Source organism: Macrobrachium rosenbergii, chromosome 55 (genome assembly GCF_040412425.1).
Source record: "Macrobrachium rosenbergii isolate ZJJX-2024 chromosome 55, ASM4041242v1, whole genome shotgun sequence".
In the NCBI taxonomy this organism is placed as follows: domain Eukaryota; kingdom Metazoa; phylum Arthropoda; class Malacostraca; order Decapoda; family Palaemonidae; genus Macrobrachium; species Macrobrachium rosenbergii.
Window position 1 is genome coordinate 57,774,075 of NC_089795.1, and position 18,169 is coordinate 57,792,243.

Genomic DNA, 18,169 nt, shown 5'->3' on the forward strand with positions numbered 1-18,169 from the left:
TTTCCAACAGAATAAGAACAAGCTCAAGTCCTGGTGGTGTAACTGATTAATGGTGCAGGAAGAAAAACCAAGAAACCTTGTTTCCCATTTCCCAAGGGAAATGAGTTATCACCTCTTCAAGAGAAGTGGGTATAACCAGGGACCAGCTGAGGAACAAGAGCCTTGCACAGTGAAAAGCCCAAGCAGGACAGAGCCCATTCAAGCGAGAGAGTAGCACTGAACAGCTAGAAGGCTTCAAGCAGCCAGAGACAAAATTCTTCCCTGCTAATTATGAATCACTGATAATAGAACATGCAATAACAAGAGCGTGGCTTAGGGGGAAGAAGAGGGGAAGAGAAGGATATTTCCCGATCCACAGACTAGGAAATCAACATCTTGAAAAGTACAAGGGTGGTGATACCTTTGTGGCAAAACTAAGGATTTGTACAACAGAGGACACCAGGTGTTGAAGAGCCACTCTGGTCATTTCCCCACACTAATCATTCCAAACATTAAGAATCACAACATTAGGGAAGGTGGTTTCCAAAGCAGCATGAGAGGACACAAAAGCCTACCATGTGCCTATTCAGAGGACCACAAGTGTATGGCAAGACCATGGCACCACAACAAGAAATATGAACAGTACACATGAGAGACTCAGACTGGCTACACATTGTGGAGAAACCAGCAAGTGTGGGTACAGGAGCAAAGAGAGTTGAACTGAACACTGTGTGGCGCACAGCATGTTGTAGCCAGTCAGCTTTCATCATGTTACAGCCTATACTTGCTTGTCAAGCACATGGAGACAGGTAGTGTTTACTTCTGGAAAAACCATATGTAATCCCTTGCACCTTGTATAAATGTGTAAATAAAAATGCATGCAAATGATTTTGGAAAATAAGCTTCATCACAGGACAGCAAAACAATAGAGAGTAATGGACTATCAGAGCCTGCAAGAACCTCAATACACATGTACAAAAGAATAATCTGACTACTGGTGAGACCCCAGGTGGATTTAACTGTACATGGGCAACACCAGTCGCCACTCAATCTCTTTCCTGAACAGGGATTTAGTGCCTGAGACTGTTTGTGGCACCCATGTGAGGCCAATTATCAATAATGGTTTTGTGGTAAAGGAAATGTTCTTGTTTCATAAATTTTCGGGTAATTGTAACTATTGATATACAAGAAATGTGTATTGTTTTTACTAATTATATTGTAATTTATTCATCTCCCACCTTTCTGACTGGTGAATAGTACTAGTTAAAGGGCCCCACCCCCAACAAAAATCATATAAACTCAGCCAACTACGAATAGTCAAAATCAAAGAAATAAAATCTTGAAAAAAGATCACATTTGCGAGTAAACTGTAGAAATCACACAGGACAAACTAACAGAATTACAATGATCTTGATGCACAATAATTATTGATAATTACCTATACACAGTGCAAAACAAAACTATGATTACCATCTCAGTGAACACACAGTAATAGTTACCCATGCAATATCAAAAGGGGTGTAGTCTACACAGTTTAGCCATATTAAAAGTTGACAAGACTGAAAAAAATGGTACTTACATTTTCATGTTTGAACCTCGTAAGAATCTTGATTTCCCTTAGGGTCCTTTGGCAGTATGTCTGATGTTCAAAAGGAGATATTTTCTTAATTGCCACCTTTGTTTTCGTAACACTATCATTTGCGGATCTGTAACAATAAAAGATTTATTATATAATGAAATTCTGAAAAACTGGAAATGGTTAAAACAACCCTATACATCCTATGCTGATGCTTTTGGAGACAGTCAACAATTCTAAATGTACAAAACTGCCAATAAAGTACCCATCATGGTAACTAAGTGACTGAAGCCCCTTAATTTAAAACTTCACAATTATGTGTGACTGAAGCCCCTTAATTTAAAACTTCACAATTATGTGTGATAGATTCTATCTGCAAAGCTGAAGGACAGAACACCACTAAAAATAAACAAGGCAGTACGCAAAAATGAGCTTTCCTAACACAATAGGTGTCAATGACCTAGATGTTGTGATGTCAGTTTTAGCAGCCATAATCAATCAATCCTAACCCAAAAGAGACTTATACATGCAGTAACTACATTAGATTTTAGCTAAAAAGACACCTTATATATACCGAAATGTACTAACAAAATTTCAGCGATGAAGTTGTCTCCGGAATGCCCTGAAAGTCACAAGAATTCATGAGAGGAAGAGGAGGTACAGTACAAAAAACAACAATGTTCATGTTTACCTACATCTATCAATAATGCCTAACCAACCAGCAACAATCTTGTTGCGATACTACCTTTTGGATGAAACTATTTCTCTCCACTATTTTCTACTTGAACTCCCATCTGATTTGCTCTCCATCTATACCCTGTACAACATTCTTGGCATGCTAATTGGTCTTCATCTTCTTACTTAAATGTGTACTTTTTTGTATAACCACTTTTCCCATCACATGATCAAACCATCTTAGTCATCTGAGACCTCAGAAATATTTTCCAACCTTTGGACCTTGTACCTCTCAACTTTTATTTGTAGCAAGGTCTTCCAAATGTATTTCAGTCAAGAATCTCAGCAGTTTGTAGTCACAGCTGCAAAATATGCTACAGTACCATATTTTTACAACACATGTTTCTTTATAAACCCATTAACTATTATTCCTTATACAGGCAGTCTTAGTTATTGATGGGGGTTGAGTTCTGGGGGCGTGATGATAACCGAAAATCGGCGATTTCCGGCGCTTTTTTGGGCTTATCGGCGCCGAAAAGTGCCGATTTTCAGTTATCGGCGCCTCTGTTAGGTATACGGCGCTGATTAACTGTCAGGAGTTGAGCGACAACTTTGTCTCAGGAATACCAAGGACTTTGCGGACTACCTTGCACAGCTTCTCTTCAGCCAGAATACTCCTGGGAGGCGAGGATGCAGCCAAAGGCAGAACCGCCGTCGTAGGAGGAGGTAAGAGGCCGGGCACTTACGGCGGAACTTCCTGGAGAGGAGCTGAGCCTCTTGACTGCCCTAGGTGACCTGGGAGGCGTCTGAAATGTATCTTCTTGATCGGATCCCCACGCTGAGCAACCAGGGATAGGGCTGGCTGTCCTTTTCTTGAAGAGTTTAGTAACCTAAGGCAGGAATTATCGAAGATTGCCTCTTTAAGGGCCCAAGAGGGTCTGATCCCCTTGCGATGGCGAGGAGGATCCGAAGAGCTGGAATATGAAGAGACTGAGATGAACTGCTGCTACCCTCACCTGAAAGAACTTAACCTTGGTAGTGCGCTTCGACCGACCGCCTTGACGAAGCTTCTGAGACCTCATCCTGCGATGTCGGCGATGGCGAGAAGTTTTGGCGTCGATGGAGAAACACTCACGAGCTTACGCGCCCCCGAACCTCCGGGGCCTTAGAAGTCACTTTCCCGACTCAAGCACTACTTTTGCCACCAGGACTAAGGCTTTCTGTGCCTTAGAGGACGAAGCCTGCTTTCGTGGGCAACAATTTCCTGACCTTTTCGCCAGCGCCGGACTGTCTTCTAGCCTCAGAAGCGGGCGGGACGGTGCCTTTGCTCAAAAGATTCAGAAAAAGAGCAGACTCACGCCTGAAACACGATCGCGAACAACCCATTGTTATCACCAGCACCAACACTGGCGTCATCTGGCTACGCCGGACTACGGTGCGGCGCACTAAACTTAAGACCGACTCCATGAAACCGTTCATTTGCGCTTCCCTTGATTTCTGAAAGAGCAATTCTGATTTATCAGCCTCAGAGGCTGGGCTTGGCTTTAGGGAAAACATACTGGGAAGCTGGTGAAGAGAGAATATGAGAAGGAAAGAGCAGCGGTAGAGGAGGGGGGAGAGGAGGAGGAACAGCCGGTAGAGGAGATGATGCCGATGCCACCACCGAAGAAGAAGATAGCCCTGGCTTCCTTGCGGCAAGGCTTTCCTATCCCTATCCCTAACCAGCTTTACCTGATGGGAACTATGCGTTTGCCAAACTCCTGACTCCAACCCATACATTCCTGCATGTGTTCTCCTGAGAACACTCTTGCCCCCCCATGCTGTACACAAAGAATGGCGGTGCATTACTTAAGTTTTAACTAGTTTGTGGGCACAAAATTCCCTTCGCAAACTCTGGATCGAGAAAATTGAATCCATAGCTGCAATTCCCAGAGCTAGGCTAGCTAGATTAATAAACAGGAAATTAGTACTTCACCAGGAGAGCGCCTACAACTAGCGCAAACAGACAAAGAAACCAAACAGTTTGAGGCAGGCGGGCGCGAGATCGTTCCCCCATCGCCCGAGAATGAAACTGACCTGGGTTCATGGGTATGTCTCCTGCCACAACACCCCCCCGGCATCCAGTGGGGTTGGGTCTCCATCAGTGTATCAGTCGTCCCAAACAAAGTTTGAAAATTTATATCTCGGACGTGTCGATTTTAAAGAGATAAAAGCTTTTACAGTGTTTTGGTAAGTCATTATAATGAAAATGATATTTTCATAATAAAATTAAAGTTTCATATATACTTACCCAATAATTACATAGCTATAGTTTCCAATTACTGCAGCAGCTTAAAATTTTGAAATTTTGAAATTCACGGTAGCACTTCTACTGTTTTTGCCTAGGTAACAAGCCCCACCCACTTTCGGTGAAGAATAGGTACAACACAGCTGAAGAGCTCAATTCGTTTGTGCCCTATGTCCATGAGAGGGGAGGAGGGAGGGCTCCGTTCTATAATTACTCGGTAAGTATAAATGAAACTTATTTTTATCCTGAAAATATCATTTTCATGTGTCACTTACCGAGTAATTGCATAGCTGAATCCCACATTGACGGGAGGTGGGATACATGGTTATATTCTACTCAAAAACACTCGGTAATGGTAATGAATTTGAAATAGAAAGGTAGCTAGCATTGGTGAAATTGGTAATAGAGCTACAGCAGAAAGATACTGCTTCTGGTTGGAGCTCATCTCAATCTGTAGTGGCGTGGCAGTATAGCCGTGGAGCCCCTCTCCTATAGTGGGAGCTTTGCAGCGAAGGAGTACTCCGAAGGCTAACAAAGCATCAACAAGTGCCTTGCCCTGGGCGTAGTACCACAAAAGAACAAAACAAGACAGCGCTGTTACCTACACATAAATTAAAAACCACTACCCATCCACTAAAAAACAAACTGGTGGGTACTCCAGGTACACAGTAGCCCAAGGCTCCCCAGGACTCGACAACCTATATCAAGGCGAGGAGATAGGGAATAGAAGGAATACCTCCGATGCTTCGTCCTCCAACACCATGCCAGCTACTGAAACCGACCTAGGGTACTACAATTTTTGTACACAGTCTACACCTCATGCAAATAATGAGTTGCAAACACTCATCTACACTTCCAACAGGTTGACTGAAGGATCGTGGATAGCAACAAGTTACGTTTAAAGGCCAAAGATGTAGCAACGGCTCTAATTTTGTGGGCTTTAACTTTCAGAGCAGGTAAAGAATCCTCCAGAATTTCCGAGTGTGACTCGGAGATCACATCTCTTAAAAAGAATGCCAATGCATTCTTGGTCAGTGGTTGGGAAGGATTTTTAACTGAGCACCAAAGGTTGCTGGAGGGGCCTCTGATCCTCAGTCCCATCGAGGTAGGTCTCAAGGCCCTTACAGGGCAATGGGCTCTTTCTTCGTCTTCTGTGCCAAGGATATCCGTCAAGTTCTTGATGGGGAACGAACGGGGCCAGGACTTGGAAGAAGTCTCGTTTTTGGCCAAAAACCCAAGTGTAAAGGAGCAGATCGCATCTCCCTGAGAGAATCCGACTCTCTTATCTATGGCCTGTAGCTCTCTAGTTCTCTTGGCCACAGCCAAAGAAACAAGAAAAAGGGTTTTCCTTGCTTAATCCTGTAAAAAGCTGGAATCCAAAACCATCCTCTCTTGCTTCGTTGTGTCGAAGGACTTAATTAAGTTGCTAATATCTTGATTAGCTGACAAATCTAAGCCTCTGTGTCTAAACACAGACCCTAGCTTAGCTCTGCATCCTCTGATGGTAGGTCCTGCTAAACCTCTAAAAGCCCTCAAGAAGAGCAGAAAATCTGCAATCTGCGTTATAGAGGTTTCAGTAGTAGAGACGTTTGTCTTTGACACAAGCTGCGGAAGACTGCCCACTCAGCCTGATAGACCTTCGAAGAAGACTGACGTCTACACTTTGCAATTGCCTCTGCAGCTGGTCTTGAAAAGCCCTTCACTCTGACAAGTTTCCTGACAGTCTAAAGCCTGTCAGAGCAAGACTGGATAAGCCTTGGTGGAATCAATGGAAGTGTAGCTGTCTGAGAAGGCTTGGTTGCTATGGTAGTCTTGGGAAGCCCACTAACAGTGTGAGAAGGTCCAGTAACCAATCCTTTAGCGGCCAGAACGGAGCTACTAGGGTCATTGAAGTACTGCTGTGGGTTAAAAATTTGTTTAAAGCTCCCCTGGCCATGCTGAATGGCAGGAAGGGTACACATCCAGGTTTGACCATCCCTGGAGCACGGCATCCGTTGCCCATGCCAGATGGTCTGGGGCTGGAGAACTATACAATGGGAGGTGATGGTTTCTTGACGTCGCAAACAGGTCTATCTACAGCCTTCCCCACCATTTCCAAAGGTCGGTACACACCTGCAGATTCAGCGTCCACTCGGTAGGTAGAACCTGAATGCAGTAAGTTAGTTCATCTGATAGAGACAGTCAGCTTGCCATGGATAAATTGCGTAACGATCTTGGTGCAATCTTCCTGCGCCCAGAGAAAGAGATCCTTTGCTGCTTTGTTAAAGGAAGGAGTGAGTACCTCCCTGATTCCTGTAGGACAGAGCGGTCGTGTTGTCAGAATGGACCTCTACTGTTTTGTTGAAGATTGCTGCTGCAAAAGACTGGAGGCCCAAATGAATCGCCTTCAGTTCCCTTACATTGATGTGGAGTTTCGTCTCCTCCACGGACCACGTCCCAGAAACTTCCATGCCCTCCAGAGGAGCTCTCCAACCCAGATCCAATGTGTCTGAGTATAAGGCTAGGCTGGGGTATGCAGGAAGTAGAGATTTCCCTGCTAAAAGTCTTCCTTCTAATAGCCACCATCAAAGGTCCTCCTTGATTTCTGGTGTGATGGGAAAAATGAACAAGTCCGGGAGAGTTTTTCTGTTCCAATAGGTCTTTAGAAAGAACTGTAGTACTCTAATATGAGTCTTCCTAAAGGTATGAACTTTTCGATGGATGTAAGGGTGCCCAGCAGACTCATCCATTTGTTGGCCGAACAGGAAGAGAGAGAGAGGAAGCTCCGAACTGTCTTAAGGCATGACTTGAATTTCTTGGGGGACGACAAAGCCCGAAAACTCAGAGTCGAACGTCATCCCTAAATAGAAAAGTACTTGAGTCAGAACTAGTTGCAACCTTTGCAGGCTGATTAAAAGGCCCTCCGTGCACTTGTCTCTTGAGGGGGCGCGTAGAAGCCAATCATCTAAATACAGACAGGCATTGATGGCCAAGAGGTGGAGCGGCGAGCACAAGGGTGAATACTTGAGGAGCTGTAGAGAGGCTGAAGCACAGAACCAAAAACTGAAAGATTCTGCCCTGGGACATGAACGTCGGGTACTTCTTGGAGTCCCGATGTATGGGGACATGAAAGTATGTGTCCTTCATATCAATGGTTACCATCCAATTGCCCTGGTGAATGGATGAAAGACTGATTGGTTTGTTTCCATTCTGAATTTCGTTTTCTGAACAAAGAAATTCAGGGCACTGACGTTGAGGACAGGTCTCCAGCCTCTTGATGACTTGGGAATGATGAACAGATAGTTGTGGAAACCTCCTGTGCTCACGTCCTCGACCACCTCTACAGCTTTCTTCCTGAGAAGGGAAGTGACCTATACCGACAAGGCCAAAAACCTCCCTGAGCCTACAGAGTAGGCTGTCAATGTGATGGGCAATGACACCAAAGGAGGCTTCTCTTTGTACAGGATGGAGTAGCCCTCTCTGAGGACTTTCAAGACCCAAGGCTCTTGCTTCTGGCTTTCCATTTCCTCCAGAAATGGAGAAATCTGGCTCCCACTGGAACAAAGAGGATGGGGTCCTCACTTGTGAGATGAAGGTCTAGAGGCAGACTTTTTGACTGGTCTGACTGAGTGTAGATTTACACGGGGGCCAGGCTGAAATCTTGCTCTACTGCTCGAAAGGGCTGCTATTGTAGAGGGGAGACCATCCTAGAGCCAAGCAAGACTGACTCCTTGGGACGCTTGGCTGACAAGATCGTGTTGATTTCTTCTGAAGGTCCGCGGCTATGCGCTCCACTGTAGCACGAAAAAAAAGATGAAATCAATCCAGGGGTGAGAACAGGAGAGCAGACCTCTGGGAGGAAGTGACCCCTTTGGTAGTAAAAGAACACCACAGTTCTCTCTTTTTTAGAACCCCTAATTAAGACAAAGAAGCCATCCCTAATGGCTTTGTCTGCACACGAGAGGACATCCAGCCAGTCCGCAGACAAGTACCCTACGAGAATGTCACAGTCTTCTACTTTCTTGGCAAGGTGCCCCTATAGTCCAGTCCAAAAACCTGAATACCTCGAAGACCTTAAAAATGTCACAAACTAAGTGGTCGAGTTCTGAAGACGTAAACATAATCTTAGTGGAAGTGAAGGCCAACCTGCGAGAGGAATCAATCAAGCTGGAGAAGTCCCCCCTAGGAGGAGGCAGCAACTCCCAAGGAAGGAGATACTCCAGTAACGCACGTAAGATATCTCCTCCTAGACAAGAGAAAAGGAGGGGAGCAAAAGACGGCCTTGCCAAGTTCCCTCTTCTCCAATAGCCAACTATTAATCTCGGACAAGGCTTTCCTTGATGAGGAGGAAAGAACCATCTTGGGAAGCCTGGAAGACTCCGCAAGCTGATTCCTCATCACAGAACTGATGCAGGAGAAGTCGGGGCTGCTGGGGTGAAGAAGCTCAGGTAACTAACCAAAAAATATTTGAGGAGAGCTGTGTAAGCCGAAGTAGTGTGATCCCATTCAACAGCTTCATCATTGGATGAAATCGGAGAGGGAGCCAAGTCCAGTGGATCATATGCCACTGTAGTAAGCTTCTGCAAAAGTCCCAAAATGCTGTCAAGTTGGCACTGAATGGGCTCCAGTGAAGGATCAGGGACCATGGGGGGGACGAAACCGCCGAGACAAACTGAAGAGGCGAAGTCTGGCGATCGGGATGTGGCACCGGATGCCTGACAGCTGGCGCCAGACGGACAGATGAACGTGAGGACACTACTGGATGAAGGGAAGACAAACACTTCTAAGAGGTGGAGGAGTGTTTTGGCGCCAGATGTTGGCACTCCACAACTGGATGCTCAGGAGAAAAATGTCTGGGACTGTCCCAGACGCTACAAGCAGGCTGAGGACTGCACTCCTGTTCCCAGGGCTGCTTCCAAGGGAACAGAGAAACGCTAGTAGTAGCTGATATGTGCCTTTTCATCTGCCGAGAATCACAGGAAAGCACCAACGATGCTTCTTGTCTGCACTAGAGTCTGAATCGCTAGAGGACAACACATGCACTTCCTTATGGACGCTTTTCCAACGGCTGTCTGCCGAGGTCTGCTACTTACCTCCCACTTAATGAAACATGACCCACCACCATGATAAGACCCAACAAAGGAACATGAAAGTTTTTATGAGTGGCAATCTCTTAGGTAAAACCTAGTGAAAGTGGATTGGCATCCACAAATACTCTCACAAATTAGCTGGAAAATCTAGGCTGAACTTGAACACAGAAGAAATCACCTTAACCTCATGTGCCCACAATTTTACCAGGATGGTATTCAAGCACATCAAAATATAACCTCCATATTACCTGCCAAAGCAAAAAAGTTGGTATTCTTGAAAAAGCTGTTTTCCTAACACCTGTATTTAACAAGAATCTAAAAACCTTACTCTTGAAGTTCACGGTTTTCTCTAAATATTATTTGCTTACTCTTCCCAGACAAAGTAAGAGGGCTTCCTTGCTAGAAGTGACAGTGGAAAAAAAGTGACAATAAGGCAGCATGCTCACCTACAAGCTCAGTCTACCAGGAGAGAGTTAATCAAATAAGTTGGATGCAAGTATCACAAATGCAAGAATGAATCACTTTACATTAAGGAATTACTTTCAGCATGAGCTGGAACAGCCATTTAACTTTCAAACAAGGTGGTTAGGCAGTTAACTACCGTCAGGTTTGCAAGAGTCCTGCCCGCCCAAATGTAAACATTCCAACTTGCCTTTCAGCCCAGGTATCAGATTGAGGGGTGGCATGGTCATAAAAGGACCTCAGATTTGTATAGTTAGGAAAAATACAAACTGATTCAAAAATTTTGCCATTTGCTCCTACACAATATACAAACCATTAGTCCTTTACATAGGGAAGCTTACTTCTTGGAGGGAGGAACCTGAGTGAGTCTTTGAACTGACGAGTTCGCCACACCTGGGTTTTCTTCCTGGCTGATTAGAGCAAGAAAGAGTACCGTGCCTCTGACATGTTGAGCGGAGTGTAAGAACTGCATGTTCAATTGTCAGACTTCTCGGCATTTTTGTATGAGTGGGTAAAACGCAACATCCTTCGAAAAAGGGCTACACTGAATCGATGAGTCAGAGGCAATAACGCAAATATAAATATTGGGTTTGTTTTACTGCCAGGATCCCCTTCCTCCCCCTACTTGAGAAAGGGGCAGGATTGCTTCTATAAGTCTAAGATATAGAGAATAGAACGGGTGCTCAATGTGACACTTACCTGCATTGGTCGCCAGGTCCAGCAAATGACAGCTCGTTATCCTACTCTCTGCCCTTCGAGAGAGAGAGGGAAGGATGATGAAAGAGGGAGGGGAGGAGATGCCATTCAATCACACATACACCCTTCTTTCACAACCGAACACCTTAGGCGAGATGCAACCTGTCCTCTTAGAACTGGGTAAGCTACACAACTTGTTGAGCAGCAACCACAGGACCCAACAAAGTGTCCAAGGACTTGTGGGCAATGTCTTGAAGGTAAAAAGACGTGAAGATGGTCTGGCGTGACCACACCCCGACTTCTATTACCTGAGGAACCAGCAGATTCTTCCAGAATTTGAGGTATGAACCAATGCCCCAACTTTGTGAGCTCTTGGATGGGTGTACTCGTGCCATCTTCGTCAGCTGTGGAGCATGCTCTCTTGACTGTCTCATGAGGCCAGAAAGAGACTGTGTTCTCGGACACTTCTATCTTGGACGAGCCAATACTAACAAAGAGTTATCGACACTCAGACCGGAGATATTGAGTCCTCTTAAGATAGCACCGCAGCACTCTAACAGGACATGGTAGCACCTCGTCTGGATCATTAGCAACAAAGTCGTCTAAGTAGGGGATCATTAAGAACTTGAATCTGGCGTTAGGAACTGATGGATTCTGAGTCTTCGCTACTAAGTCTGGGACGAAATTGAGCGTAACTGATCCTCATCCCCTCAAGAGTTTAACGTCAAAGGAAAGTCTGTGAAGTTTGCCTACTCTCTTCACCGATGTCAGGGCAGGCAAGACGGTCTTGAGGGTCAGATCCCTGTCTGACGATTCTTGTATAGGCTCGTACGGTGCATGAGTCAGGCTCCTCATAACAAGGGACGTGCTCCTCATAACGAGTCACATCCCACTTGGGACCTGAGTTTCCTGGGCTGGGGGGACAAGATCTCTCGAAGCTTCTTATCAGCAGGGAAATCTCCAATGAGGAGGAGATATCCAATCCTTTCAGGAGTAAGACTAGGCCAGGGCAGCCTTTAACCTCTGAGACATAGAGAAGCTCTCTCGGCGAAGGAAGATGATTAAGTCTACTACCTGCTGAATAATGCCTCCGACCGGAGAGACCGCCATCTACGACACCAACCACAGAAGACGGCCCACTTTCCCTGGTACAGTATACTTCTGCAGAGGACTGTCTGAGATATCCAGCCATCTCTGTTGCTGTGTGGCAAGAAAAGCCTTGCACTCGCAAGAGATGCTGGATAATCTCCAGCCATGATGACATAGGGACTGCATTGCCTGATGGAACCATTCCATGTGCGGTTAACACAGAAGGTTGTGCCGGGGAAACTCTCTTGCTGTCTCAGAAAGAAGAGCCAGCAGGTCCAGATACCAAACGGTATGTAGCCACTTGGGAGCCACCAGGGTCATTCTGAGTTTTGGGGTGATTAACACCCTGTTGATCACCCTGTGAATCAGACAAAACGTAGGGAAGGCATAACCGCTGACGTTGTCCCATAGGTGTTGGAAAGCATCCTCTGCAGCGGCCCATGGGTCTGGTATGATGGAGCAGCATACCTGAAGCTTCCTGTTGTGCTGGGTGGCAAACAGGTTGATGAAAGGAAGACCCCACAAGTCGAACAGCTATTCTGTAATGCCTGTGTGAAGGGACCATTCTGTCCCTATCACTTGATCCTGGTGGGTGAGCTTGTCTGCCGCTATGTTCTTCTTGCCTGGAATGTATCTGGCTGACAGCTCTACCGAGTGAGCTACTGCCCACTCGTACACCTGTATTGTCAACTGATGAAGTGGAAGGGACACTAGGCCCTCCTGCTTGGTGACAATGCCACTACTGTGGTGTTGTCGCTCATCAACACCACCAAGTGTCCCATCACTCAATCCCGAAACTCTTGGAGAGCCAGGAACGCTGCCTTGAGTTCTAGGAGATCGATGTGAAAGTGCTTGTTGTTTCAGTTCTACACACCCCAAATCAAGTGTGCGCCCCATCCTTCGCTCAATGCGTTTGAGAACAGAAGCATGTTGGGAGGGGGAATATGCACGGATACTCCTATTACGAGGTTCCCGTCGTCCAACCACCAGTCTGGGTCCTGTCTCACTTCCTCTGAGAGAGGAATGGGAAAGGACTGGGGATCTCGAGCCTGAGACCAGAACTCCTTCATTATCCACTTGAGAGAACGAAGGTGAAGCTGCCCATGAGGGACCAGCTTCTCCAAGGATGACAGGTGATCAAGGACGACTTGCAACAGCCGAGCTGGTTGCTCATGTCGAGACAGGAATGACTGTACTGCCTTCCTGAACCTGCTGATACACGAGTTTGAGGGGAAGAATCTTGCTGCTGCTGTAACTATCAGCATGCCCAGGTAGGCTACTTTATCCTCAGCTTGGGGGTGACATCGGACTTCTCAAAATTCACCACAGCAAAAGTAGGTCGATCTGTCCCCTGCAAACGGCTGCTGGCGGGGCTCACCCAGGACGAGCCAATTGTTGAGATACCTTAACAGACGTATCCCGTGTGAATGGGCCCAAGCTGAGACAACGGTGAACGCTTGTGTGAACACCTGGGGAGCGGTCGAGAGTCCGAAGCAGAGTACCCTGGACTGGAGTACTGCCTCCCTGAGGATAAAGCATAGGTACTTGCGAGGGCAGATGGACGGGTATTTGAAAATAAACGTCCTTCAAGTGCACCGTAAGCATGAAGTCATTCTCCCTGATGGAAGTGAGCATGGTATGTGTCGTTTCCATCATGATCCAAGTCTAGCGAACGAATCGGTTCAAGGAAGAGAGATCTATGACCGGTCTCCAACGCCCCTGAGGCTTTCTCTACAAGATAGATACGGCTGTAAAAGCCTGGGGACCGATCTCTCAAGACTTCCATTGCGCCTTTCTTCAGCATCACCTGCACCTCCTCCCAGAGGGCAAGATCCTTCGGTGAGCCAGAACCGCAAGTCACGAGATGGACTGGGTGAGAGAGAGCCCTCCCAAAGGGCATCTACTACCCAAGTCTCGGCTCCATATCACTGCCATGTTGCCCAATGGATTGACAGGCATCCGAAAGCCAAAAGTAAATTGGAATGTTTACATCCAGGCAGGCAGGACTCCCGCCAACCGGACGGTAGTTAACTGCCAAACCACCTTGTTCGAAAGTTAAACGGCCGTTCCAGCTCAGGCTGAAAGTAATTCCTAATGTAAAGGACTGTTTGTATATTGCATAGGAACAAGCTGTATTAAGACTTTTAAGTCTGGAGGTAAAAACATTTCGTGGATTTTGCATTTTTGCATGAAGCTGGTTGCCCTAACACCCAAAAATTTTGAAGGTCAACAGTAATCTCTCAATAAATTTTCTCCTCCTCCTAGCACCCATGTTACTAAGACCCCACATTTTGCATGTATCCAATCTGATTTTGAAGAGTCAACCCTATATATACTTCCTGGGTGAACATCACAATGTATCATTGCATTAAACAGTTTGCCCATGGAGACCATACATTGTATAACATTTGAGATACATTAGATATGTAACTAAATATTAAATACTGTATTAAATCATAACTCAATCAATTTTCTCCTCCTCCTAGCACCCATGATACTAAGACCCCACATTTTACATGTATCCAATCTGATTTTGAAGAGTCTACCCTATGCTTCCTGGGTGAACATCACACTGTATCATTGCATTGAAGAGTTTGCCTATGGAGAACATACATTGTATAACATTTGAGATAAGTTAGAAATGTAACTACTGTATGTATTAAATACTGTATTAAATCATAACTCATTCTTTTTTAGTTAATTATGTAGATGTTACAGTCCTGTACCCAACCACATTCACAATTCAATGTTTAACATTGAGTTACAATAAATATTTCAATTAACATTTACTACTCACTACAGGTAGAAATGTAATGCAGTCACACCGTAACTACTAATTCTAAGCCTAGTTCTTTGTATCTGATCAGTTTGAAAAACTCTTTCTATACCGTTTCAGTTAGAAATGAACAGTTACTTGGGCTAGGCTTGATAATGATATCACAAAGAAATTAAATAATTTTCTTATTGATTTTTGCCAAGTTTGATACAAGTTACAGGAGTTTTGTAAGTCTGTGGCACCCTGTGACAGGTCACTTTAAGGAACAGAAGCAATTAACAAAGTCAGTTGCAGCTGAATACTTGTCCTTCCAAGAACTGTACTCAGAGACAGTAAAGTACATCCCATATGACTTTGCAAAATATGACACCACATGTAAACAAACACCAATTATAGCCTAACAGGTGCTTCTTTCACTGATATCTGTAATTAGCCTATTCAATTGAGACAAGTGGAATAGACGAAAAGATGTTCAAATTGGCAAGATTGAAAAGAATTCACGGTAGTGAACTAAATAGATCATGAAGTCTTTACAAAAATTTATCCACTCTGCTGGGCCTAGGCTAGCCTATGACAGTATTAACCTGGTATTTATCCGCCTAATCTGAGGTGATAGTACTAAACATGGCGGGATTTCCTTGGGATGCCTTGTTTAGTATTAGCCCCTTGGGATCAAAGCATTATATACACCCATTTCTATATTGTATAGTTGACAAATTACATTAATAAACTATACCTTTGTTCAGCCGTCTACTTTACTTAGCATGAGTTTACCCTGGACTTTGACGAAGATGGATACATAGCCTACCAGGTTAATACCGCCTATGACTGGCAAGCCTGATCTAGTCTAAACAATGCACAGAGATATCGGAGGCCTGATAACCTGGCAGCACACAGGCTTTAAGAAAACTAGTGTATGTTGTGGAACATTGTATCTATCGCTAAAGAACACTTCTTTTTAGCTGTACCAATAAGCATGGTACAAATACAGGTAAATATAAAGGAGATGGCTGCATGTAGATATCGTTCATTATATTTTTGCTGAATATTTGAAAAAAGGGTGCATACAACACAGTACAGGTGAGATAGCCTAATCAGCGACATTTACAGTCTTTTGTCTATATTTTACTTTCATCCCCGACACACTAATAGTAGGCTAAACATGGTGTCCCGGGGAGCTTTTGCCATGAAAGTACCAGCCCCTTGTGGATGAAAGTAAAAACATCACCAAAAGATGGCAATTTTCTCATTAACTCAGTAAATTTCTCAGACTGTCTTGCCTCCAATGCATTATATACATCCTATTCTATAGTTCTGCCAAAACATTATATTAATAAAAGATATCTTCGTGCGGCCGTCTCCTCAACATTTACCCAAGTAAAAACTAGCTTCATCTAGCCACTGCCACAACCTCGGGCTACAGTAAGCAGCATCCTAGCACTGTCACTAGCCTAACCCACATCCCTCACCCAGAAGCAAGGCCGCTACCCTGGGACACTGCCTGGTGGCGAGCCTACCCTACAGCTACGGTGGAGGGGCCAACCGTTGAACATTTTCGGGGACAATGACGTGAAATGCAAGAGATGGCCCAACACAGAGGCTAACCAACCCAATGGGGTGTTTTGCAGATAGGACCATCGGCACAATCCTCTTGTGGGAGTGCCCATTAGGCTCGCTGGCCTTTAAGGAGAATATGCCTTCCCCACCGCCCTTCTCCCAGACTCATAAACAAACAAATACGATAAGTTCGATCTATTCGTCTAGTCCTTTGTCGAAAACCTTTATTATCCGCCTTCCTTTCTTCTTCCCTCTCTCTCTCTCTCTCCGTGGGCTTTCCTACCGTACCTTTCATCACGGCACCAACACTGATCAATAATCCAGAGCTGCACAACAGGTCCATCTTCTTCCTCCCGTACACACTTAATCTGTCACATAGATGGGAATTCCTCGGCTATACTTACACCACCATGCCATAAGCTCCCTCTCCTATGTAGGCTAAATTGAAGTATCGAGGTCCCACCTCAAACAACTGACACCTGACAATTTCCCCCCCATCAGTTGGTCGTTCTTCAGTCATGGTGTTGAGTGCTTCTCTGATGGCGTCCAGATAACAACTAACTGCGAGGATGTCTCTGTTTCTCAGTAACAATGATACGTAGACTTTTAAAAGATTTGTAGTAGCCTTTATTTACAAAGTCACCTCCGAGTGGATAGCTATTCCTTTTACAGTCTCTCACCAAATTATGATGTTTATTTTTTCTTCATTGCCATTTACTTTTCAGTGACTTGAAATTTTATTTATTGATCAGTTAAAAGGATATTACTGGAACCTGATTGACGTTGTACTTCTCCTTTGATAAAAATACTGGTGTATTTTTCGCAAGTGCAGTAAATTAGAAATATACAATAAATAACATTGTATTACAACAACAAGCGAGTATATCATACTGTGTAAAAGGTGAATATAGTCTAATTACATTCCACAACCCTTTCAAATACACCGCAAAGTGACGTCATAATGAAGCAGCAGTACCAAAGTAATGAGAAAGTAGGCATCATTTTGTTTTACAAAAGTATTCGTCGCATGCTGAATAAGCTGACCATGAAAATAGTGCAGCATCACAGCAACCCGATGTGACGTGAACTAGATAAATCCTTTCCAGACTCATGCTGTTCGTCATAGTAGCGCATTAACGTGGTGCGTACAGGTGACCTGTTACTGGTAACATTAGGAGGGACATCCGGCCAAGATGTTGTTTATCGCCTTTCTACAGGATACCCCCAACGACTGTACCATCATCCTAATCTTGAATAATACTGAGGTATTATGCGCCACGCCAGTATTTCACGGCAATCAAAATACAGTGATTCCGTAATTATTTCAAACTTAGCCCATAACTTGATTTAGTCGATAATCCATTTATCATGAAAAAAATCATATATACTGCAACCTGTGCAGTACTTGCTATTAAATGCGATTTTGGATTCAGCGTTAAGTACTGGGTCTCGTAGCTGAGAAATGAACCTGGCTAAGTTAAAAAGAAAATGGTGCGATGAACCTTAAATTACTATCTAAATATACAGTAAAGAAATTATTATATTATCAAAAATTTAGCGTGAAACATCATTAGATTATTCGCCATAAAAGTTGTGTTAACTTTTTCACAACCCTATTATGCTAAAATGTAAGCCTTGTCATCCTATAACACATGCAATATTCTTGACTTAGGCAGAGACTTAATTTAAAGGATAGGTTTTCATCGTCCCAAGGTTCACGAAGCGATACCAATGCATTTAAGATGTTATAATATATAAATTATATACAGTATATATATATATATATATATATATATATATACACATATATATATATATATATATACACACACACACACGTTTCTATGTATGTATGTATGTATGTATGTATGTATGTATGTATGTATGTATGTATGTATGTATGTATAAGAACAGAAGCAAAGCAACGTACTCATCAGAGACCACATTCGGTATGCCTTCGTCGCAACCACAATGAGCACACATTTTCATCCACCAGATCAGGG

At 44.3% G+C, this 18,169-nt stretch overlaps 1 protein-coding gene across 1 annotated transcript in view; it reads right to left on the minus strand.

Moving 5' to 3' along the window:
* rl (Mitogen-activated protein kinase rl) overlaps positions 1–16,732 on the minus strand; it is a 77,079-nt gene extending 60,347 nt beyond the window's left edge. The window contains exons 1-2 of the mRNA XM_067098604.1: positions 16,571–16,732; positions 1,559–1,685 (exon numbers count right to left, since the gene is read on the minus strand). Coding sequence (XP_066954705.1) covers positions 1,559–1,685; positions 16,571–16,686 — 243 coding nt within the window. The 5' untranslated portion in view covers positions 16,687–16,732. The remainder of the gene's footprint in view (positions 1–1,558; positions 1,686–16,570) is intronic.
* Positions 16,733–18,169: the final 1,437 nt, after the last annotated feature.